Genomic DNA, 25,509 nt, shown 5'->3' with positions numbered 1-25,509 from the left:
GCGGCAGGTGCCAACGTTCCTCCAGAGGCGGAGGAAGAGGCCGAGGCGGCAGCAGCAGAAGAGGTAGCAGGGGGAGCCTGAGTGACTTCCTTGGTTTTAAGGTGTTTACTCCACTGCAGTTCATGCTTTGCATGCAGGTGCCTGGTCATGCAGGTTGTGCTCAGGTTCAGAACGTTAATGCCTCGCTTAAGGCTCTGATGGCACAGCGTGCAAACCACTCGGGTCTTGTCGTCAGCACATTGTTTGAAGAAGTGCCATGCCAGGGAACTCCTTGAAGCTGCCTTTGGGGTGCTCGGTCCCAGATGGCGGCGGGCAGTAGCAGGCGGAGTCTCTTGGCGGCGGGTGTTCTGCTTTTGCCCACTGCTCCCTCTTTTGCTACGCTGTTGGCTCGGTCTCACCACTGCCTCTTCCTCCGAACTGTGAAAGTCAGTGGCACGACCTTCATTCCATGTGGGGTCTAGGACCTCATCATCCCCTGCATCGTCTTCCACCCAGTCTTGATCCCTGACCTCCTGTTCAGTCTGCACACTGCAGAAAGACGCAGCAGTTGGCACCTGTGTTTCGTCATCATCAGAGACATGCTGAGGTGGTATTCCCATGTCCTCATCATCAGGAAACATAAGTGGTTGTGCGTCAGTGCATTCTATATCTTTCACCGCTGGGGAAGGGCTAGGTGGATGCCCTTGGGAAACCCTGCCAGCGGAGTCTTCAAACAGCATAAGAGACTGCTGCATAACTTGAGGCTGAGACAGTTTCCCTGGTATGCATGGGGGTGATGTGACAGACTGATGGGGTTGGTTTTCAGGCGCCATCTGTGCGCTTTCTGCAGAAGACTGGGTGGGAGATAATGTGAACGTGCTGGATCCACTGTCGGCCACCCAATTGACTAATGCCTGTACCTGCTCAGGCCTTACCATCCTTAGAACAGCATTGGGCCCCACCATATATCGCTGTAAATTCTGGCGGCTACTGGGACCTGAGGTAGTTGGTACACTAGGACGTGTGGATGTGGCAGAACGGCCACGTCCTCTCCCAGCACCAGAGGGTCCACTAACACCACCACGACCATGTCCACGTCCGCGTCCCTTACTAGATGTTTTTCTCATTGTTATGGTTCACCACATTATTATTTGGCCCAATGTATTGTATTCAAATTCAGCGGGATATAAATTTGAGGCCTAGTATTTAGGCGCTGGGTGACCGGTATGGATTTAGCGACAGAATTAGACTTGGAAATGCACAGTAGCGTGTGTGTGAAGTTATTCTGAATGACCCTATGTGCACCTTGAATATTATATACCCTTTTTAGGGATAGATTTCAAATAGCTCTGATATAGCAGGAACCACTAAATTATGAAATTGCTAAATTGGGAATTGTACTTCAACCCAGAACAAAAAATGTGCTTTGACGGACACTAAATAACTTTCCCAGCCACAACAGGACAGCGGTAACGAGAGATTTAGCGGGATATAAATTTGAGGCCTAGTATTTAGGCGCTGGGTGACCGGTATGGATTTAGTGACAGAATTAGACTGGGATATGGCCAAAAAATAACCACACTATTGCTGGTTAAATGCACTTGGTGACGGGCGCAGCTTGCCCCTGATTTAGTATATGGCCAAAAAATGAACAGACTATTGCTGGTTAAATGCACTTGGTGTGATAGCTTGACCAACCACACTACTGAGGGTTAAATGCACTTGGTGACGGGCGCAGCTTGCCCCTGATGTAGTATATGGCCAAAAAATGAACAGACTATTGCTGGTTAAATGCACTTGGTGTCACAGCTTGACGAACCACACTACTGAGGGTTAAATGCACTTGGTGACGGGCGCAGCTTGCCCCTGATGTAGTATATGGCCAAAAAATGAACAGACTATTGCTGGTTAAATGCACTTGGTGTGACAGCTTCACCCTGATGTAGGCTTTAGCCAAAAAACAACCACACCATTGAGGGTTAAATGCACTTGGTCGCAGCTTGGATGCACTTGGTCGCAGCACCGCACAAGACACAAAATGGCCGCCGATCACCCCAGAAAAAAGTGACTGACAAACGGTCTGGGCAGCCTAAAAACAGTGAGTGAGCATTTGAATTTCAGCAGCTCAATGATGCACAGCTGCAGATCGATCGATTAATCAAGTGAAGTCCTTTGGAGGAGTTAATCTGCCTAATCTCGCCCTACTGTCGCATCCGCAACCTCTCCCTACGCTAATCAGAGCAGAGTGACGGGCGGCGCTATGTGACTCCAGCTTAAATAGAGGCTGGGTCACATGGTGCTCTGGCCAATCACAGCCATGCCAATAGTAGGCATGGCTGTGACGGCCTCTTGGGGCAAGTAGTATGACGCTTGTTGATTGGCTGCTTTGCAGCCTTTCAAAAAGCGCCAAGAAAGCGTCACAAAAGCGCCAAGAAAGCGACGAACACCGAACCCGAACCCGGACTTTTACGAAAATGTCCGGGTTCGGGTCCGTGTCACGGACACCCCAAAATTCGGTACGAACCCGAACTATACAGTTCGAGTTCGCTCATCCCTAGTTAACAGCAAAATAACTCAATATGTATTACCCTGATTCTGCAGTTTACAGAAACGCCCCATATGTGATCGTAAACTTTTATATAGGCACACTGCAGGGCGCAGAAGGGAAGGAGCAACATATGGATATCGTCACATCCGTAACAATCTGCTGTATAACAATACCACCTGATCTATCCAGTCAGCTGAACGTCGTCAAAAACAAAAAATGTTAAAACGTGCCAGAATATTTTTTTTTTTTTGTTACCTTGCCTCACAAAAAGCACACTATCGAGCAATAAAAAATCATACGTATCTCAACATAGTACCAATAAAACTGTCAACTTATCCTGTAGTTTCCAAAATGGGATGGTTTTTTGGGAGTTTCTACTGTAGAGATGCATCAGGGGGTCTTCAAATGCGACATGACTTGAAGGGGTATTCCCAGCCCACCTCTTGTACCCGCACCTATCTCATAAACTGAGCTGACAAAGTGAAGGAGGGCGCACCACGCATGCGTGGCCGCCCTCCATTCATTTCTATTGGGACACAGAAAATAGATGAGCACTGGCTTGGCTATTTATATCTGCCCCATTAAAGTTAATAGACACGGTGGCCGCGCAAGCACGGTGCACTCCCATTAAATTCTATGAGCCAGCACTCTGCTATTTTCTGCTGTCCCATAGAAATGAATAGAGTGGTCACACATGTGCAGTGCGCCCTCCTTCACTTTGTCGGCTCAGATAGGTGCGGGTTCCTATCTCGAGATACATGCGACTCCTTCACAACAATCGCCTGTTAAATCTAGCTGTCTAATAGAGCCTTAAGTCCTCCCTAGACATCAGGGCCGATGTGTTGGTGTTTATATATGAATCTAATCTGATATATTTAGGGTCCATTCACACATCCGTGTGTGTGTTTTGCGGATCCGGACACCGGCAATGTGCGTTCCGCATTTCGCGTATTGCACATCGCCAGCACTTAATAGAAAATGCCTATTCTTGTCTGCAATTGCAGACAAGAATAGGACATGTTCTTTTTTTTTTTTTTTCCGGGTGAAATTCACCAATTTTTGTATGTGCTATACCCCTCCTCTACCTAGTTGACAGCTTTAATAAATTTCACTAATTTTTCTGTTACATTTTTGGGTGACATTCAACAATTTTTGGCTGTGATAGACCCCTGCTCTACCTAGTAGACAAGTTAATAAATTTAACAAATTTTTCTGTTACATTCTTGGGTCACATTTTACCATTTTTGCCATGAATAAACCCTTGCTCTGCATAGGTGACAGGGACAAATAAAAAAAAATAAAAATCTGTTCCATTGGTGGGTGACATTAACCCATTTCTGGCGATTAAAAAAAACCTGCTCTGCATAGGTGACAGGGACTTAAATTTCTAAAATTCGTCATTAATTGGCTCTTTCATTTGATCCTTCTGCTTTAATAACTTGTTCCACATTTCCGCTCCATCCCATTGCAGCCATTGACCTCCCTTGGATGAGGTCTCCCTTTCTCACGCTCCCTCTCCGGCGTGGAACCCTGATTCGCCAATAACCGCAATCAACATTGTAGGCTCAGAAAAGAACCTCAAAAGTTGATAGAGAAGATATCCAAATGGATTGTGGACGTCACAGGGACGTGCGATCAGGCAGAAGTTATCTAGAGTCAACAAAGCGCCGGCAGGGCCTCTCCTGGCTAACGTTTCCAAATCCTAAATACCCCAGTGACATTTCTTATTTTTTTATTAATCATTCCAATAACAGGGCATCTTAAGAGTCCTGTATTGTTATTTATCGTCACTACCTCCCCGAGTCAGGAGTGGGTAATTGCCGCGCGCCCTCTCCTTAACTTGGAAGCTTATGTTTTAATACTTTGTCCCACATTTCCGCTCGATTACATTTAATTTCATCCATTGACCTCCCTTGGATGTGGTCTCTTTCTCATGCTCCCTCTCCGGCCTGGAACCATGATTCCCCGCCACCCGTGATCACCATGGAAGGCGCATAAAAGAACATCGAAAGTTGATAGAGCAGATATCAAATAGGATCGTGAACCTCACGGGGACGTGCGACATGCTGACGCTTACACGAACTGACTGACAGGGGTCAGCCCCTGCAACTTCTGGGTCTCCAAATTGGGCACATGGCCTGAGCTTGCCCTTTACCCCTTACCCCTTGAAGGCGATGGCCTGCCCTGCAGCCAGTGTATTGTCTGAACGTGTGTTTAGCACGACTGGAGGGGGTTATCACAGGTTAGGTTTTCCCAATGTTTTGGGGTGTACCTTTAATTTTAAAAAAATTTAATAAATGTAAAGCTACCTCTTCCTCCACTGCTGCTTCCACCTACACCGCCTCCTCAACTTCCTACTCCATATGGACCTCGTCCTACTCCTTTCCCTGACCACATTTGTTAGCAGAGCACTTGCCATGCTCTTAACCACATTTTGATGCCATTTGAAGCCCTCTACATGACATTTTTACAGCCATTTTAGTGCTCAAAGGTTTGGGTCCCCATTGACTTCAATGGGGTTCGGGGTCAAGTTCAGGTCCCGAACTCGAACTTTTTTGTGAAGTTCGGCCAAACCCGAACATCTAGGTGTCCGCTCAACTCTGAAGACCTATTCTCTGGATTGGTCATCAGTATCTGATCGGTGGGGGTCCAACACTCAGGACCGTACCAGCCAGCTGTTTCAGAAGGCACAGGCGCTCGCAGTAACGCCGCAGCTTTCTTTAGCTTACCCAAGCACAGTGCGGTACATTGTATAGCAACTGTGCTTGGTATCGCAGCTCAGCCCTGTTCTCTTCAGTGGGGCTGAGCGATACCTAGGCCATGTGAACAATGAACTGGCCTAGAAAAAGCTGTGAAATGGCCACAGCACAATAGCAAGGGGATAGGTCATCAGTTAAATATTGGAAAACCCCTTTAAATATACAGGTGAAACTCAAAAAATTTGAATATTGTGCAAAAGTACATTTATTTCAGTAATGCAAATTAAAAGGAATTGTATTTTATGCAGCTTAAAATTAGAATACAGTTAAAAGGTTCAATATTCTAGGCTCAAAGTGTCACACTCTAGTCAGCTAATTAATCCATACCCCCTGAGCAAAGGGTACCACAAAATTGAGACTTTGGGGTTTTATAAGCTGTAAGCCATAAGCATCCAAATTTTAACTAATAAACGCTTGAAATATCTCGCTTTGCATGTAATGAGTTTCATATGTTTAGTTTCACCTCTTTTTAAGTTGCATTACTGAAATAAATGAACTTTTGCACGATATTCAAATTTTTTAAGTTTTGCCTGTATTGTGTTAATGGGAAGAGGTGGAGACAAGCAAAATCCAGCTGGATCTTTTTTTTTTTTTTTGACAGAAGATGTTGACAGGGTTCCTCTAAGCACTATGTTTGTTAGTGGATCCCATAAAAATAACTGCAGATCGACCTAAAGTATCTTGTGTTCATTGACTGGGAAGCTGCAACTTTTTACATGCCTTACACCTTTCCTGCCCCCATTGATGCTCTCCTCTTGTAAAGGCTCATTTATGCAAATCCCCAGTATGCCAATGTTGATTCAGCAAAGGTTTAAATTAAATGTGTGGTGTGGGAAAAATGCCTGTATGTGCTAAGGATTAAAAGAATACATATATGTTTATGCTGAGACTTAAGGAAGTATAAAGTGATTTCCCCTGCCTTTTCATGCCCTTTGTTAATCAGTGTATTCAAAAGCAATGACTTCAAGTGTAAAAGTCAAATAAAACTGTAATAACCTTAAACCCCTCACTGCAAATTCTAAGTTAACAGGATACTTATTAACCAAGTTAATGTTGCATACATATTTTTTATTTTATTTTTCTTAGTAACCCTTTTTCCTGGTTCTATTCTAGCACAGAAAATTTCTGTGGTGGAAGTTCTATGTGGTCCACTTTCTTTTTGCCACCCTTGAGCTAACGCATTGGGAACTCCCAGAGAAAGAGGAGTGCTGCAGGTTCAAAAAGAACACAAGTTTAAAGCTAAAATTAATCAATGCCTTCATTGCGTTTAAAATAAAGTATGATGTTGCCATATTTGCATAAGACTACAGAACTGGACTTCACCTTTTAGAAATCACAAGTACTAACTATGTCTCTTGGTAAATATATACCTCCACGACCTTCAGTAGGGATGAGTCGCACAACAACCGAACGTTGCTAAAACAAATTTATATAATATATAAGCATATCCCAACACTGGTAGAAAACAAGGTACTAAAACTCACCGATAATGACCATAACCAAATAATGGGAGTGATGGATGGAGTAGATAAGGCAGCAGTGGAGTGTATGGCAAATATATGGCATACACTAGACAGTGGCTGAATAACCGTGAACAGAAATGGAACAAAATAAAACTGACCATATCTTAATTCAACCCAGCAATCAGCCAGGACAATAATACAACAGCAACTAATTCCAAACAGGGCATCTGCCAGGGAATGCACTTGGCAAACACTATTCTTGGCAACCAGAATGGAGCAAGGACTGGATATATAAAGGATCAACAATCCTAAACTCCACTCTAATTAACCAGGCCAAGTTGGGCGATAACAAAACCAACATTGTTGCTTGAAACGGAAAGATACCAACTCACTGGTGCTCTGTTCCAACGCTGAGGGTTCTTTGAGTACCGAAAAAGTGACCTCCTGTACATTGTCTAGTGCATTATGGATCAAGCAATGATTCGCTCTCTCGCTCTCGTAAATTTCGATTTAATAACAAAAAAGTAAAAATGTCAGCAGCAATGAAATGCCACCAAATGAAAGCTGTATTAGTGAGAAGAAAAGGAGGTAAAATTCATTTGTGTGGTAAGTTGCATGACCGAGCAATAAACTGTAAAAGTAGTGTAGTGCAGAATTGTAAATGGTGGTCTGGTCATTAAGGGTGTTTCAGCTAGGGGAGCTGAGGTGGTTAAACATGCAACATTTTGAAAAAAGTCTGTGCACCTCGTGTTTTTGTCCCACATTTAACATATACATTGGGAAAAAAGAGTATGCAAAAGCATAATACCCTACACTTTTTCACCCAGCAGAGTCCAGTAAAAAGTATATGGTAAAAGGCTATGCTTTTTTACGGTGCCACCTTGAAGCCATTTTCTTTTCAACTTCAGCTTTTTTTTACAGCGGTTATGTTTGCTTCCAGAATTTGAATCCATTCTTCTCTCTACAAGTGAAATGTTCCCTCTTATTGGCTACAACACAACCCCAAAGCATGATTGAGCCACCCCCACACTTCCAGAATTTGCGAATATCTAGAATATAATGCTATATCTTTGTAATCGCGAATATTCTAGATTATTTTTTATTTTTTTCATCAGTACCCATGATCCCTCACTGCTTCTTGCTTGTGGGCCAATGAGAAGGCTGCAATATCTTCAACTGTTTTTTGTTTTTGTTTTTTATCGCAAATTTTCCGATTGCCGATTTTCGCAATCAAGAAAATGACTGGAGATCACGAATTCTCGTATTTGCGAATATATCATGAATATTCACAAAATATCGTGAATTCGAATATTGCCCCTGCCGCTCATCACTGATGCTTAATGGTATTTTCATGAACTTCTGTGTCCTTTTTTTTTCTCTCCATACATACCTTTTGCTCATTGTGGCAAACAGTTTTATTTTACAACAAATGATTTTATTGGGTTTTTGTAAGGTTGATTGAATACAGAAAATCACTGTACATTTATGTCTTCCAAAAATCAGAACATTGTATCATATTTTGATGGTAACAATTCTGAATACCAATCCATAGGGAGTAATACATATGCACTGGACACAGTTCAACACTAAGGTACCACTCCATTCGGATGGAGCTATTTATGTATGTACCGATAAAACAAAAGGTAACCTTAACCATATAAAACAGAACATTCACTCTCTCAGCGTTGCGGTGGTTTCAGTGAATTCCACTTGTTGGGAATGGTCGCAGTAGGAGAGGATAACCACACCTGCCATGCGGTTTCAAATCTAAGGTAAGTATAGTAACAGGCCGAAAAGAGACATTTGTCCATCCAGTTCGGCCTGTTATCCTGCAAGTTGATCCAGAGGAAGGCAAAAAAAAACTGATTTCAATATACAAATATTTTTTCATAAACGCGAGGTATTTACCATGTCCACGACTTCTTGTAGTTTTGGAATATTTGGGGTTTTCTAGTATCTCGTTAAGACTAGTTTCGTGGACAACAGGATGTGAGCTATAACGATACGGATATTGATTGGGCAGTCTGTGATACTGAGAAAAAGTAAGGCAATGTCTGGGAGGGAGATATTTGTCTCCCTGTGATAGAGAGGAAGTCAAAACTTTCCCTCCAGACATTTTGGATCCTTGGGCAGGACCAGAGAGAGGCTGAGCTCTGGGAACCAGACGTACGCCAAGACTTCGTTTTGCTTCTCCCGTTCAAAATAGAAATCCAGTTTGCCCTGCTGCTGGATCTCTTCCCCCTGGTCATCATGTGGAGAGGTGGTTGTCTGTATCTTTATATACTTCTCCTGTAAAGATTAGGGATAGTTTTAATGTCGCTGGGTGCTGGAGCTCTTGCTTCAAGCGGCCATGCGCCTCTGCTGCCAAGCCACGCCCTCCCAAACTGTGCTATTTTAACCTGATCGGTCCACAGGCCTTATTTCCAAAATGCATCAGGTTTGTTTAGATGTTATTTTGAAAACTTCTGACACTGACTTTTGTGGTGAGGATGCAGGAGATGTTTTCTTCTGAAGACTCTTCCATGAAGGTCATATTTGTGCAGTAGTCGCTGAACAGTAGCCTTCTCCTGCTCTGTGGGCCTGAATCATTTTCAGAGTGTTAGGCAGCTGCGTAGAACCACCCATGGCTGCTGTTTTTTGGGACAAGTTTAGAGGAGTCTGGCTATTTATAAATCTTTGAAAGTTGCATCACCTGGCCCTTTTTTTTATTTATTTTTTATTTATTTTTTGCATTTTAGTTACAGTACATCAAACATCCCAAATGGGATGAAGGAATAAAAGAAGAACATTAGACATTATTGAAAGTAGCAAGCCCAGGTATCGCAGTAGTCGGTCACAGGAAAAATTTGATAAGGAGAGAACACATGAAGACAAAAATTACATGTGTGTGTCTTTTTGACAGTATCCCCCCGGAATATTGAGCGATCACTAGACTTCATTCACACCACACAGACACCTGAGCACCCCTTTGCCCCACCCATGTCAATACTTAAACAGTGTTTTGCGCCTGTAGCCAAATGCCCCAGATCTTTTCAAACCGCTCTGGAGTTCCTCTAGCAGCATATGTTAAGTTATACATGTGAAGATAAGTGTTTGCGTTGTATCCACTGTTCAAGAGTAGGGGTCTTAGGTGGTTTCCAGTTTAGGAATAAAAGGTGATCAAAAAGACTTGCGCACCCCAGAATGGTATCAATGAAAAGAAAGAACAGATCGCCCTGCAAAAAAATTAGCCCTCGGACAGCTCTGTACACATAACGACAAAAAAGTTATAGGGGTCCGATTTATAGCAATGAAAGGAAAAAACATTTTTAATTTTTTTTTTGTGTTTAAAATGCAAGAAACTTTTTTTTTTTTCTTCCTTTTTCTTTCCCTAGATAACCCTATAGATCTAGTATCCTGTGCACAGGGATATCCCCTGATGGTGGAGATACCCTTCCCCCGTACCTAAATCTCTCTATTGCCCTAGTAAAGCCCTACTCGCAAACCTGGATCGGAAATAATTCCAGAGAAAGATAAAGAACACCTACAGATGTTATGTATAAACAAAACAAAAACCGCATTTCAACTGCACACGGCAGCTCATCAGGAGGTGATAGCAAGTAAATAGATGTAGGCAATAACGAAAAAATATAAAAATATAAATCAAGATAGTACTTGGCTCCTATAGTTGACCTGTTAAACTGTATTAAAGATGAAAACCTCTGATCTGATTAATCGATCAAAGGGGGCCCCTTAGGCAGATACTGCAGGCATATAGGAGACTGGGGGCTCCTATATGCCTGGGCCCCCCAGTCTCCTATATGCCTGCTGTATCTGCCTAAGGGGCCCCCTCTGATCGATTAATCATCAAAATGACAGAGGTTTTCATCTGTATGTGTTCTTTGTCTTTCTCTGGATTTATTTATTTCCGATCCACGTTTGTGAGTAGGGCTTTACTATTGCAATAGAGAGATTTAGGTACAGGGGCAGGGTATCTCCACCATCAGGGGATATCCCTGTGCACAGGATACTAGATCTATAGGGTTATCCAGAGAAAGATTTTTCCCATTGATTTACCCAACCACCCCCAGCCTTGGTAATATTGATTCTATTGGCCCTACCTAATGTTTATCCTATCCACAGTAGGAGTTCTTTGTAGAGTATCTATCTCGTATATGATATCACTTGAGCAAACTGGTTTTTGCTCTGTAACCCTGTTATTAATAAAGGTATAATTTTAAATGAGCACGTTAGTTTCTACTTTTTTCTAAATTAATTTTGCTACATGTAGTTCATCTTTATTATCTTTCCAGTCTGTCTTCAATCTCTAGGATATGCCCTCAGTTTCTGATCATCTGCTTGGTGGTACCCATTAGCAGGTAATGATCATTTTGGTATTTTTGAAAGATGGCACTAACACTCCCAGCATGGCGATGTCTCAGGAACAGTGCAGTATTTCACTTACGACACAGTGTTAGGTCTCACGCACACTTATATGCCGCCTGTGTTCGTTCCACAATTTGCGGAACGGGTCGTCCATAATAGAAATGCTTATTCTTGTTCGCAAAACGGACAATAGGACTTTTATACTTACCTGGCTCTCTGCTCCCTATGCCGCTCCACGACCTGGCACTGCTGCTGCTGCTGCTTCTCCCCATGCGTGGATGAAAACATCCGGTGTTGGAGGGGACAGGGACAAGCCTCCCTAGTGTCACCCACGATGTTAGGGTGGCTCGTCACCACCTGCCATTGGGTTCTCCTCTCCCCCCCGATACCAGATGTTTTCATCCGTGCACGGGGGGAAGCTGCAGGGGTGGTGCGCGGAGCCAGTTAAAGGGCTTCTGTCATCCCACAACAGTCTTTTTTTTTTTTTTTTTTTTTTTTTTTTTTTTGGGGGGCTAGTTACATTCATTATAGCGCGATATATGAAAATATAATGTCACTTACTTTCATGCGGCCGTTTCTTGAGAAAACGAAGTTTTATAATATGCAAATCCGGTCTCTACCAGCAAGTAGGCCGTCTACTTGCTGGTAGCCGCCGCAGAAAACCGCCCCCTCGTCGTGTTGATTGACAGGGCCAGCCGTGATCTCCTCCTCCGGCCGGCCCTGTCAGTATTTCAAAAATCGCGCGCCTCTGTTCATTCGGTGCAGGCGCTCTGAGATGAGGAGGCTCGTCTCCTCAGAACTCCCTCAGTGCGCCTGCGCCGATGACGTCTTCTCTTTCGGTGATGTCATCGGCGCGGGAGTTCTGAGGAGACGAGCCTTCTCATCTCAGAGTGCCTGCGCCGAATGAACAGAGGCGCGCGATTTTTGAAATACTGACAGGGCCGGCCGGAGGAGGAGATCACGGCTGGCCCTGTCAATCAACACGACGAGGGGGCGGTTTTCTGCGGCGGCTATCAGCAAGTAGACGCCCTACTTGCTGGTAGAGACCGGATTTGCATATTATAAAACGTTGTTTTCTCAAGAAACGGCCGCACGAAAGTGACAACATTATATTCTCATATATCGCGCTATAATGAATGTAACTAGCCTAAAAAAAAAAAAAATGACTGTTGTGGGGTGACAGAAGCCCTTTAAGTATATCCATTGTGAGGGGCCCAGAATATGGGTGAGCTTTTTATAGTCATGGATAACCCCTTTAAACACAGGAGCAGATACAAAAGAGAAAAGGGTCAGTCGTCTTTACTGTTCCTTTTTTGGACTCATTTCTAGCTGTGGTTAAAACTGCCACAAGATCTACATGTGTGATTCCAGCTCCAAATATGTTCATTTTACAACATCCTTGTTACTGATCTATTTGCTTGGTGCAATTATTTTTTTACAATAAAATATAATCTCTGAATACAGCAATAAAACCTGCATTGGTCTGTCTCATCTTAAAACTTGGAAAATGACGACTGAAGTGCTTAGTAATGTTTTAGAGCCATTGTTAAAGTAGAATAAAAAGTTTATATAAAGTTCACTCTGATCTGGTGACAGTCATGGTTGTAAAAGTTTTATTTTAAAATCCTAGATCAATCCAATACAAAGGGCTTGTCTGCTTTTTTTTTTTTTGCGGTTTGAAGAGAATGCTGTCTGGCATAATGTGTCCTGAGGATAGATCATCAATATAAGGGGTTTTCCAGGAGTACAATATTGATGACTTTTCCTTTTATAGGTCAACAATATCTAATCGATGGAGCTCCGACTTAATTTGAAGAGGGTGCGGTGCTCCAGTGAGCACTTTAGCGTCTACATGGGTCAGTGTCGTCATGTTCGTTGGTCACATAGCCGATGTTCAGCTCAGCCCCTTGCAAAGCCACTATACAATGCACTGCGCGGAGTCTGTGAAGCTTTGTGGAGGCCACAGCACACACCAGAGCGCCATGTCCTCTTCAAGCAGCTGATCAGTAGGGGTGTCGGGAGTCCAACACCCACTTAGGCTACTTTCCCACTTGTGTCAGAGGATTCCGGCAGGCAGTTATTCAGGTATTTATTTTTTTGCCAGATTTAAAGATCTGCGCATGTGCGGACTGGAAGAACGGATCCGTCAATGCAGCAATTTTAATACCTGATCCGGCACTAATACATTTCAATGGCATTCCGGCAAGTGTTTAGGATTTTTGGCTGGAGAGAAAACTGCAGCATGCTGCGGTGTTTTATCCGGCAAAAATGTTTTATCCGGCAAAAAAAAAAAAACGTAAGAGGGACTGAACTGATGCATACTGAACAGATTGCTCTGCATTCAGAATGCATTAGGATAAAACTGATCAGTATTTTTTCCGGTATTGAGCCCCTAGAACGGAACTCAATACCAGAAAAGAATAACGCTAGTGTGAAAGTACCCTAATCTGGTATTGATGACACAGTTCTTGAGATACATATTGTACTGCTTGAAAACAGCTTTAAATATTAATTGCTTTTATGGCATCTATCTGATGCACGTTACAATATGGCCTGTAGCAATGTGCTTTCTGGCATAATGTAGTGCAGCCGCACATGTCCCTCCTTGGCGCGCCCGTGGCTATAAGCCGCCACTCCGCAATCCTCAGCACTGCCCCCCATTGAGATGTATGGGAGGTAGAAAGGATGCGGCTGCCGTCGTTTTGTGAACATCCTCTTATCTCCACATGGAACAGATTTTTCAAACCCAACTTTGCAACTCATTTGTGCCACATGGACAGCAAAATCTGCATGTGTGGCATTGCTGTGGATTTTTTTAACCCTTCACATTATGGGGAGTGAAAATCCACAAAATAAATTGCCATGTTGAAATTGGCTTTAAGCCTCGCTCACGTGACTGTATTTTTGCTCCACATCCGATCCGCATTTTTTGCCGATTTTGGATGTGGACCCATTTATTCCAAAGGTGTCGAAAAAATGCGCACAGCTCACTGCGTACTGTCCACATCCGTATGTCCGTTTTGCAGTCCTGCAAAAAAAGAACATGTCCTAATCTTGCTCCGGACCGCAAAATACATACGGTCGTGTAAATGCACCATTTCTAGTATTGTATTATGCTTCAAATTTTCAGTGGGTAAAAAATCTGCTTGGAAAATGCGCAGCTAATATGAAACGAAATAGGATATTTTCTGCTTTTAATCTATTGTCAGTCTTAACGCTTCTTTAAAACAAAACACTAATTATACCAGATATGTATTGAATATGTAGTGAAAAGAGTATGGTGGCTCTCTGTCGCCTGTGACTATGAATGGGTGCTACTAGGCCTAATGACTCACCCAGTCAAAAATTGTAATGTGTATAGAAAGGCTGAGCACTCTCCCAATGGACCACACAAAGACTATTCAAAAATGATTATATTTATTACACCAATATATAGATAAAAAATATAAAATAAACAAAATGCACAATTAAAATATATTCTGTTAAAAATATACATAAAAATAAATATAAATAAAACTGTTCAGAGTCTAATTACGTTGCGGTGGCATACAAAAGATTACTATATGCAACTTGGAAGAAAAAAAGTATGTCCTGATTAGAGGAGAAGGAGATCAATAACACCTCAGTACTTTTATCTTCGACAATATGCAGGAAAATTTATGAAGATAAACACGGAGGGCCACTTCGCTCACACTGTTTCTGCTGAACCGCTACTAACAGGTACTGCTGCACCTGACTCAATTAGCCACGTGGGACGCCACTGTGTGCTATAGTCAGACAGCATCTTTACAACAGTGTGTGTTTTACTCAGGGGCGTAACTAGAGGTGAGTGGGCCCCACAGCAAATTTTTGTATGCCCCCCCCCGCCCCCGTGTAAACCCCTCTGGCTAGTCACGATCTAGACCAGACTAGGCTGCCATGCCATCCTTTTCCTATTATATATATTATATACATACACACACCCTATCTGTCATGTAGTGTCATTCTATCATACTGTTGTGGGGGCCGTGTCAAAGTCTTAGGCCCCGTTTTCCGTGCGGGTGCAATGCATGATGTGAACACATTGCATCCGAACTGAATCCGGACCCATTCACTTCAATGGGGCTGTGTACATGATCAGTGATTTCCACGCATGACTTGTGCGTTGCATAAAAATCGCAGCATGCTCTATATTCTGCGTTTTTCACATAGCGCAGGCACCACAGAAGTGAATGGGGCTGCTTGAAAATTGCATTGCATCCGCAAGCATTGCGGATGCAATGCGATTTTCACGGATGGTTGCTAGGAGATGATAGGGACCGGAACTTTATTATTTTCCCTTATAACATGGTTATAAGGGAAAATAATAGCATTCTTAATACAGAATGCTAAGTAACATGTGGCTTGAGGGGTTAAAAAATAATAAAATAATTAATTATTCACCTCATCCACTTGATCGCGCAGCCCGGCTCGTCGTCTTTCAGGACCTGGCAGGAAAAGTACCTTTGGTGACGTCACCGCGCTTACAACGTGGTGAGTGTGGTGACGTCGGAGCAGGTCCTGCTGAATGAAGATAGAAATCTTCTATCTTCATTCAGCAGGACCTGCGCCGACGCCACCACGCTCACCACCAGGTTGCAAGGAGATATTGTTTGTAAACTTTTAGTTTTTTATCATGTGCATCAAAACGCATCAAAACGCATTGCACCTGCGCAAAACGCATTGCGCATCAAAACGCATTGCACCTGCGCAGAAAAAACTGAACGCAATCTTAGACAAAACTGACTGAACTTTCTTGAAAAATGGTGCGAGTTTCACTGAATGCACCCTGAACGCATCTGGAGCCAACCCGTATCGTTTGTGTGAAAGGGGCCAGCCATTTCCGTATTGATGACCGCATATGCGGATCAGCAATAAATGGGCACCCTTCCGTGTGCATTCCGCATCACGGATGCGGACCTATTCACTTTAATGGGTCCGCAAATCCAGAGATGCAGAAGGGTGTGAAACGGAATCACGGAACGGAACACTATGTAAGCACTACGCAGGGCTTCCGTGGGGTTCCATTCCGCACTTCCGTTCCACCAAAAGATAGAACATGTCCTTTTTGCAGAATTGTGCTTTCCTGGGTAATATACCCAGAGAGGTGAACATGACATCACACTACACTGTATGTACAGTATGACCCCTGCTGTAGCATAGGCGCCCATTCTATGTATTGCTGCAGGGCTGACATCGACTGTAGTCTGTCCCCATGGTCTGAGCCCCTGGTAACCAGTCGAGTAGCTAGAAATGACTGGGCCCCACAGCAAATTTTTAAACGGGCAGGCAGGCGTCATACAGTGGCATTTGATTCTTTAACATACATGTGTTTTTACTGGACTATGACGTACACAATACAAAATGCAGTACTCCACGTTCTTGTATTCTGCACAATCCGGTAAAAAAAAAAAAAAAAATTTTTTTTTTTTTTTACAATGAAACTCTATGGTGAACGGATGTCACTGTCATGGCATCAGTATGAGGCATCCGAATATGTTTTTTTGTATACGTTAAACGGATGGGAAAAAACGTGATGTCAACCCAGCCTTAAAGGGGTTGTCTGGGTTCAGAGCTGAACCCGGACAGCCCTCCATTTTCACCCCGGCAGCCCCCCTGACATGAGCATCGCAGCAGTTCATGCTCTGATGCTCTCCTTTGCCCTGCGCTAAATTGTGCAGGGCAAAGGCATTTTTTGGAGATCTGGTGACGTACCGGGGCTCTCCATGGGGCTGCCAGGAACCCCGGTGACGTCACTGGCACTGATGGGCTGGACTTGGCTCTGCCCTAGCCAGTAAAACGGCTAGGGCAGAGCGAAAGCCCGCCCCTCAGAGCCCGTGACGTCACCGAACACACTGCCGGGCGGAAACAAAAGAGCCCGTGCCCTGCGCGATTTAGCACAGAGCAAAGGAGTGCATCGGAGCATAAGATGCTCCGATGCTAGCCTCAGGGGGGCTGTCTGGGTGAAAATAAGGATATGTCCGGGTTCAGCTCTGAACCCGGACAACCCCTTTAAATGTTGGACAAAAATGTGATGTGAACTAGTGGTGCATTGTACAGTTGTGGAAAAAAAACATACTCGCCTGCTCCACGCCGCTCCGTGATCTTCCAGTCCCCATTCTGGCCTCATACTGGTGTCCCCAAGCTGCACATGGGCGCCCAGAGGAGTGTGGCATCAGATGGATAGGGGGCCTAGAGGGCAGGGCATCAGATAAGTAGGGGGCCCACAGGACAGAACTGGGGGGGGGGGCTTCTGAAAGGACAGCAGATGAATGCAGCTGGGGAGGCTACATGAGATGCAGGACAGCTAGGGTTGACAGGCATAAGCCTGGAATGTATGGGCTCCTGATAGTTACACAGCATCTTCATTCTGCAGCACTTCCAGTGTCACTATTCAGTCTCTCCTCTCCCTCCTGTTACTGCTGACTACAGAGCAGTCTCTGTAGCAGGAGCTGGGCTGTACTAATAGTTAGGAGAGGGAGGGGAGACAGGATCTCCCTGTAGCACACTGTCCTGAGCCCTGGCTGCACTATTAAGCAGCCAGGCTCCTCTATTAATGGTCTGTGCTGATGGGCGGGGCTTAGCTCTCTGCTCCGAGGATATTCCAAGCAGCAGTGAAGTGAGTGTAGAGGGGGTGTGGCCAGTCTGTTTACTACTGCTCCGGGCCCCTTGTCAGCCCGGGCCCCTTGTCAGCTGCTTCCCCTGCTTCCCTGGTAGGTACGCCACTGGTTTTACTATACAGGGAATACTGACTGAAGATAATCGATTTAAAAAATCGAAAAAAAAATCGAAATTAAATATTGAATTTAAGCCTAGACAATCATCCGAAAATTTATCTTCAGAAATTTTCCTGCATATTTTCGAAGATAAAAGTACTGAGGTGTTATTGATCTCCTTCTCCTCTAATCAGGACATACTTTTTTTTTTTTCTTCCAAGTTGCATATAGTAATCTTTTGTATGCCACCGCAACTTAATTAGACTCTGAATCTGAACAGTTTTATTTATATTTATTTTTATGTATATTTTTATTGTGCATTTTATATTTTATATTTTTTATCTATATATTGGTGTAATAAATATAATGATTTTTGAATAGTCTTTGTGTGGTCCATTGGGAGAGTGCTCAGCCCTTCTATACACATGTATTGAATATGGTTAGAATATTAGTCACCTTCAAAATGAGTGTATGGCCCCAGTGATACCGGATTCCAGGGAGCACACACACCATAATCTCAGCACTTTTGTTATACCGGCAGTCAATGCCTTCAAGCTTCTTTCCCCTACTGGTGGGCACGGCCACTGGAATTCACACCTGACCTGCATGGTCCTCTGGCATCTCCCTGCTCCTTCCCAGGGGGCATGGCTGCCAGAGTGCTTGTAGCTCTGCCTGTGCCACACTAGGAGTAGGTTAAGGTGTGAGCGCTGTCTGGCTCTTAATAGGACACGTGCATACCCTGGCTCTTTGTCCCCAGACTATGGCTAGGTTTCCCAGGGTATTTAAGGCACATTCCCCTATGGCAGGGATGTCAAACTCATGGCCCTCCAACCGTTGCAAAACCACAACTCTCAACATGCCTTGATAGCTCTAGGCTGTCTTTGTATGATAGAAGTTGTAGTTTTGCAACAGCTGGAGGACTGAGTTTGAAATCCCCGACTTAGGACTTGTTGGGGAATTTCTATTGTTTTAAGGATTGGTAGATTTCAGCATACTTCCATGTTTGGAAAGTAGATTTGACTATCGGCAGTAAGTTGGTATTATTTATATTGCCCACATTAGAGGCCAGTAAGAGAATGTCTAGTCTTTCAGTCTGACTAGTATGTTTCTCTATGTTCACTAGTGTTGAGCGCGAATATTCGAATCGTGAATTTTAATCGCGAATATCGCCACTTTGAGAATTCGCGAATATTTAGAATATAGTGCTATATTTTCGTATTCACGAATATTCTAATCGCAAATATCGGCACTTGGCAACATTCCTAGCAACCAATAGGAAAGTTGCCTATAGGAGTAGTGTTGATCGCAAATTTTCGTATAGCAAATTTTCCGATTGCCGATTTTCGCAATCAAGAAAATGATTGGAGATCACGAATTCTTGAATTTGCGAATATATGATGAATATTCTCAAAATATCGCAAATTTGAATATTGCCCCTGCCGCTCATCACTGATGTTCACCCAGAGTTTGTCAGATTGGAGAGTCCACCATGCTGTCGATTGATCAAGTATATCTGGGAGGCCCAAACCAGCATGGTTTTTATGTCTGGTCAGTACCCCAGCTGTGATTCTAGGGTGTCTGTTATTTTCTAAATTCTCTCTAGTTATCCATCTTTTTATTTTTCATCTCTATTCTCATATATCGGTTTATTTTTTCTTCTACACTTTACATACAGTACACAATACTTTTTGGCCACATGAAGCGGGCTCCAAGCACCAACTAGAAGGTGGCTTCAATGAAGCACAATAAATAATGGGATGATGCTTTACATAAAATAATGTTATCAGAATAATTGTATCATATTGAAACGTATATTCTCCTTTGATTACCTGATTATAATGGTATTCTGCTTGACACTGTAACAAATCAAACTGTAATGTACTTTCTTTAACCGTTTGAAATGAAATCCCTGGCCTATGGGATGGTGCCTGAGCATTAAGGTTCCTAGCTTTCCTAGTCCCTGTAAAAGGGTTTAGTGCCATCTGATCCACCATAATCTGAACCTCGATTACGTGCTACTGTAGTTCTGTGGAATGAGTTACCCCAAACAATCAGATCCACAGTTTTAAATGTGCTCTGAAAACATATCTTTTTAGGCAGGCCTTATACACTTCTTTAATCAAAATTTTCTCCGTTTGCACCCCCCACACTTTATTTTGAACTTTAACCCTTCATTTAACAGTATTGCCCACACTCCATGCATTCAACGGCACTTCTGAACCAGTACATCCACAGATGCTGGCTGGTGTCTGACTTGCGCAGCCCACTTTGTATTACTTGGACTATTGTACAAAACAACTAAACAACTACTTCCCCATTTCTTCATTGATTGTAAGGTGTTGTAAGCAGGGCCCTCACTCTATGGTTTGGGTTTGTACTTTTTTGCTTTGCAATGTCTGATTTTTGTCTGCGCATGAAGATGCACAGGTGCACAGCTTATTTATAGTTTTCTGGTGGGATGTACCCTATTGTGTACGTCTGTTTATAGTGTCTTATTACTAAGGCTACTTTCACACTGGCGTTTTGGCTTTCCGTTTGTGAGATCCGTTCAGGGTTCTCGCAAGCGGTCCAACACGGATTAATTTTGCCCTAATGCATTCTGAATGGAAAAGGATCCGCTCAGAATGCATCAGTTCAGTCTCCATTCCACTTTGGAGGCGGACACCAAAACGCTGCCTGCAGATCCGTTCTGACACACAATGTAAGTCAATGGGAACGGATCCGTTTTCTATGACACAATCGGGCACAATAGAAAACTAATCTGTCCTCCATTGACTTTCAATGGTGTTCAAGACGGATCCGTCTTAGCTATGTTAAGATAATACAACTGTCTGCATCCGATCAGTTTGTATTATCTGAACAGATCCGTCTGTGCAGATCCATGACTGATCCGCACCAAACGCGAGTATGAAAGTAGCCTAATAAAAACCAAGATAGTCTCTGCCACTGTCATTCTTCTGGGTTAATAATCTCCTGGTCCATCATCATCATGCTGTCTGTGTGTATATATAATACAAGACTTCACTTTGGTTATAGCATTATCTACTTCACCATCACATAATCCCTTTACAGGTCAGTTTGTAAGGAATAAGAAGCTTGAGCTGGATAGTCACACATTGCAGATTAGAGCAGTATTTTGCATCAGGCAGATGCTTGGTCATCATGCAGTACCATCCCTGAAGCATCTGACTGGCACCAAACATGCAGCCGATGTCCTTTAGAACTATCTTTTGTGTAAAGAAGAACCGAGGAGTACCGGAAATTAGGATATGGCCCTTAGCGAGCCCTGATCTCAACATCATTCGGCTTGTCTGGGATTACATGAAGAGTTAGAAGGATTCGAGCAATCCTACATTCACAGAAAATCTGTGGTTAGTTCTTCAAGATGCTTGGAACAAACTCCCTACTGAGTGCCTTCAAAACCCGTGTCCAAGTGTACCTACAAGAACTGATGCTCTTTTGAAGGCAGGGGGTGATCACACCAGATATTGATTTGGTTTAGATTTATCTTTTGTTCATTCACTTAGCATTTTGTTAATTAATTAAATTAAACTACAGATGTAGCAGGGTTAGCACTCAAGCTCTTAACTCATCGCGTTATCTTGAGACAAAAGCCAATTGAAAAGCATTTGAAAGTGTTTGCTTAACGCATTTAGTTTAGATAACACATCTCATAAATCATGCGTGTTAACTCTGCTACACTGGTATTAACACACTTTTGCACAATACTATCTCTCTCCAGACCCCTCTATATACATACAAGCTCAGCTGAATATGCATATGTACTCAACTGGAAGAAGGGACAAAGCTGCTGACATACACAGTTGGTAGTGACCTATCTCCCTGAGAACAAAAGGATCTGGTAGCTGAAATCCAGAAGCCCGATCCTTATCTTCTCCAATATCTGCTGTCAGATTGGAGAGTTCAAAGGGGCCCATACATATTGGATGAGGGGTCAGCAACCTTCAGCACCTACAACTCCCAGTATGCTTCTGTGGGAGTTCGAGAACATTAAAGCAAGTGTGCATGTGTTTTACCACAGCTGAAATGGCAAACGTTGCTGATTCCTGCATTAGCTGGTAGGACAGTCCCATCAAAATCATCTGGTTCGGCGAGCATTAATCTGATTGATATGACTCACATAATTATGCAGCACTGCCAACGTCCATAAATTCCTGGACAATCTGTAAAAATATTTCAGTTCTCAAGTCATAAACTAAAAATGTCTGTGACTGATTTTATTTTGAAGCTGGATTAGCCTGAGCTGATTATTGTGATTATCAGTATTTTACACTTCACACTGACTGCTACTTCTAAACACATATTACTCTTATATAACATGTAATTATGATTTAGTTTTGGTTTTCCAATTTGTCCTTTATACATGGTGGCTAAATTTTCTATGGAGGAAAAAAATATATTTCAAAATCAGGATGGCAGCTCTGGCCACATGTCTCCTTTTAGACAACTTGAAAAAAACATTCATGTATATAACTATTATCTTTTGTGTTGACCTATACAATGGTAATGAATGGCTCCTATACTCACCTGGATATTTAGTGTCTACAGATCAGATATATATATTTTTTTTCTTTCTGGGATCCTTTTTCCTGCTGTGAAGTATTTTTCTCTCCTGGGGCTGCCCTTTATACAGATGTCGGCAGGGGCTGGCTGATTTACATGCTGGTCCATGCCTGATGTGACTGGCTCCACAAGAGAGGGTGGAGGTGAAAGGCAGCAATAAATGTTATGGCCTTGGCATTAACTGTTTCATTGTAACACGCTCCACCATTCATCTGGCTGCAGTAGACCTGTGGATTAGCCTTGTAGTGAAGGAGGAGCATTGTTCTAAGGAGTAGTCCACGAGTGGCTGGTTTTGACTTTAGTCTTGCATTTCTGATGTGCGTACCTGTACTGATTCTGTATATGTATAGGCATATATAAAGGTGAGACCCTGAATGCATCTTAATGTTCTGTCCTGAAAACACTACCACATGTCATACCTGAACAGTGCTGCCCATAATTATTCATACCCCAGGCAAATTTTGACTTAAAGTTGCTTTTATTCAACCAGCAAGTAATTTTTTGACTGGAAATGACAGGTGTCTCCCAAAAGATAATAGGACTATGTACAAGAGGCATTATTGTGGGGAAAAAAAAAACACTTTTCTCAATCTTATTGACTTTTTAGCAAAAAGTGTCCAGTCCAAAATTATTCATACCCTTCTCCATAATCAATAGAAAAGCCTTTATTGGCTATTACAGCAATCAAACGCTTCCTATAATTGCAGACCAGCTTTTTGCATGTCTCCACAGGTATTTTTGCCCATTCATCTTTAGCAATGAGCTCCAAATCTTTCAGGTTGGAGGGTCTTCTTGCCATCACCCTGATCTTTAGCTTCCTCCACAGATTCTCAACTGGATTCAAGTCTGGACTCTGGCTGGGCCACTCCAAAACGTTAATGTTGTTGTCTGCTAACCATTTCTTCACCGCTTTTGCTGTGTGTTTTGGGTCATTGTCACGCTGAAATGTCCACTGGTGCCCAAGGCCAAGTTTCTCTGCAGACTGCCTGATGTTGTCGTTGAGAATCCTCATGTATTGCTCTTTTTTTCATGGTGCCGTTTATTGTGATTAGGTTCCCTGGTCCATTGGCTGAAAAACACCCCCAAAGCATTAGGTTCCCACCACCATGTTTGACAGTGGGGATGGTGTTCTTTAGGTTGAAGGCTTTTCCTTTTTTACACCAAATGAAGGAAACATCATTGTGACCATGCATTTTTGTTTCATCTAACCATAACACAGAAGACCAAAAGTCGTCTTTTGTCCAGATGAGCTTTTGCAAAGACCGAGCGAGTTTGTGTGCCTTTATCTGGAGAAGTGGCGTCCTCCTTGGTCTGCAAATTCACTAGGATGGCCTTGGTGGTGATTCTTTCACTTCTCTAACTATCCTCCTGACCAGCAGTGGTGTCACTTTTGGATTCCGACCACGTCCTCTGAGATTTTCCACAGTGCGGAACATCTTGTATTTTTTGCTCAAATGTAAATTTCCCGTCAAAAAAAATATTTGCTGGTTGAATAAAAGTAACTTAGTCAAAATTTGCCAGGGGGTATGAATAATTTTGGGCAGCACTGTATATGTTCAAAATATTATTAGCTATTGAAAGCTAGAGATATAGTAAGTAGGAAGTAAAAAGTAGGGCGTTCCTCTCCACATGCACCCCAACATTGGCAAAGAGGGAAGGAACCAGGGCCAGACTGACCTGCCGGGATACGAGGAGATTTCCCGGCAGCCCTGAGTGCCGGCAGGCCTGAGTGCCGCAAGGCCGCGGCCCTGGTGGCAAGTGGGGGCGGCCGGCAGCAGGGCACAGCAGCACGAGATGAGCGATTCCATTGTGGAAGCGCTCATCTCCATAGTCATCTGTATCGCAGTCCTCAAGACGGCTATACAGATGTCTATGCTGCGGCAGGGGAGGGAGAGGTGTGTCCCCTACTGTTCTTCTGATAGTCTGCCAGCACTAGGCAGGCAGCCTATCAGAGGCCGGTGCAGGCGGCGAGATGACTTCATCGCGCCACCTGAGCCGTATAGCGAGGGACATAGGCCGAAAGAGGCCTGCATCGCATCGCTGGAGGTAAGTATAAGTGTTTATTTTTTTAATATTTTTTTATATAGGTACAATACTGGATCATGATATGGGGGCTATTGGCACATGATAGGGGGGCTATTGGCACATGATAGGGGGCTATTGGCACATGATAGGGGAGCTATTGGCACATGATGGGGGAGCTATTGGCACATGATGGGGGGGCTATTGGCACATGATGGGGGGGCTATTGGCACATGATTGGGGGGCATCTTTGGGGGCACATCTTACTGGCACATGATTGGGGGGCAGTATAGGGGCATCTACTGAGGCTAAAAAGGTTTTTTTTTATGGGGGGCTCTGTATAGGGGCATTTTATACTGGGACATATTATGGTGGGGGAAGGGGGGGAGGAGCACTATGGGGTCATCTACGGGGGCACTGAGAAGGGGTATTTTATATTGGCACATTATGGGAACATTAGCTCAACTGGGGGCATTACAAAGGGGTATGTTTTGCACATTATAAGGAGAATTATTTCTACTGGGGGGGGGGCATTATGGTGGGCTTTATTACTCCCCCATGGTATGAGCCCCCTAGTATCAGCACCAGCCTCCTTCTGCTCTGCTATTCCTCTGCCCCTTCTCCAAATCCTTATTATGAAATCTTTCTCATTAGGATAAAACACATCAGCTCCACCGAGCCCCCGGCCAAAGTGTTGAAGTGGCGTCCGAGACCCCCAAGGGGCAAGCCAAGTAATTGTACGTTTTCATGTGGAATATGTTTGTTTATAGTTGATCTTTATTATCGATTTTACATTGCAGATTTATATATTTTTTTTGCAGCATATGGGTGAGATTTTATAAATTATTTTTATTATTTGGTCGAAAGGCTCATTGGGGGGGATTGTAACAGGACTGCTGTAGAATATCTAAAATAGCTGGTCAAGTAAAATGTTGCATGCAACAATCATTAAATAGGTGGCCAACAAAAAAGGGGCGGGTCAAAGGGCGTGGTAAAACACTGTCTGAGCATGCTGAGAGTTGTAGCTTTTCAACAGTTGGAGGCATCCTGGTTGG

At 43.4% G+C, this 25,509-nt stretch overlaps 1 protein-coding gene across 5 annotated transcripts in view; it reads right to left on the bottom strand.

The window, feature by feature from the left end:
• KCNJ1 (potassium inwardly rectifying channel subfamily J member 1) overlaps positions 1-25,509 on the bottom strand; it is a 69,672-nt gene that overhangs the window by 12,858 nt on the left and 31,305 nt on the right. The window contains exon 1 of one of the 5 annotated variants that reach the window (XM_044281763.1): positions 22,397-22,502. The exons of 2 other annotated variants lie outside the window; for them this stretch is intronic. Coding sequence is in view for 1 of the 3 variants with exons in the window: in XM_044281762.1 (XP_044137697.1) it covers positions 21,990-21,991 (2 nt within the window). In the remaining 2 variants the exon portion in view is untranslated. Of the gene's footprint in view, positions 1-21,989; positions 22,021-22,396; positions 22,503-25,509 lie in introns of those variants that run through there. 2 more of the 5 variants (XM_044281765.1, XM_044281762.1) reach the window with 2 other exon arrangements.

Source organism: Bufo gargarizans, chromosome 2, assembly GCF_014858855.1.
Source record: "Bufo gargarizans isolate SCDJY-AF-19 chromosome 2, ASM1485885v1, whole genome shotgun sequence".
Taxonomy (NCBI): Eukaryota; Metazoa; Chordata; class Amphibia; order Anura; family Bufonidae; genus Bufo; species Bufo gargarizans.
Note: the sequence above shows the minus strand (reverse complement) of the source record. Positions and strands in the feature narration are given on the sequence as shown.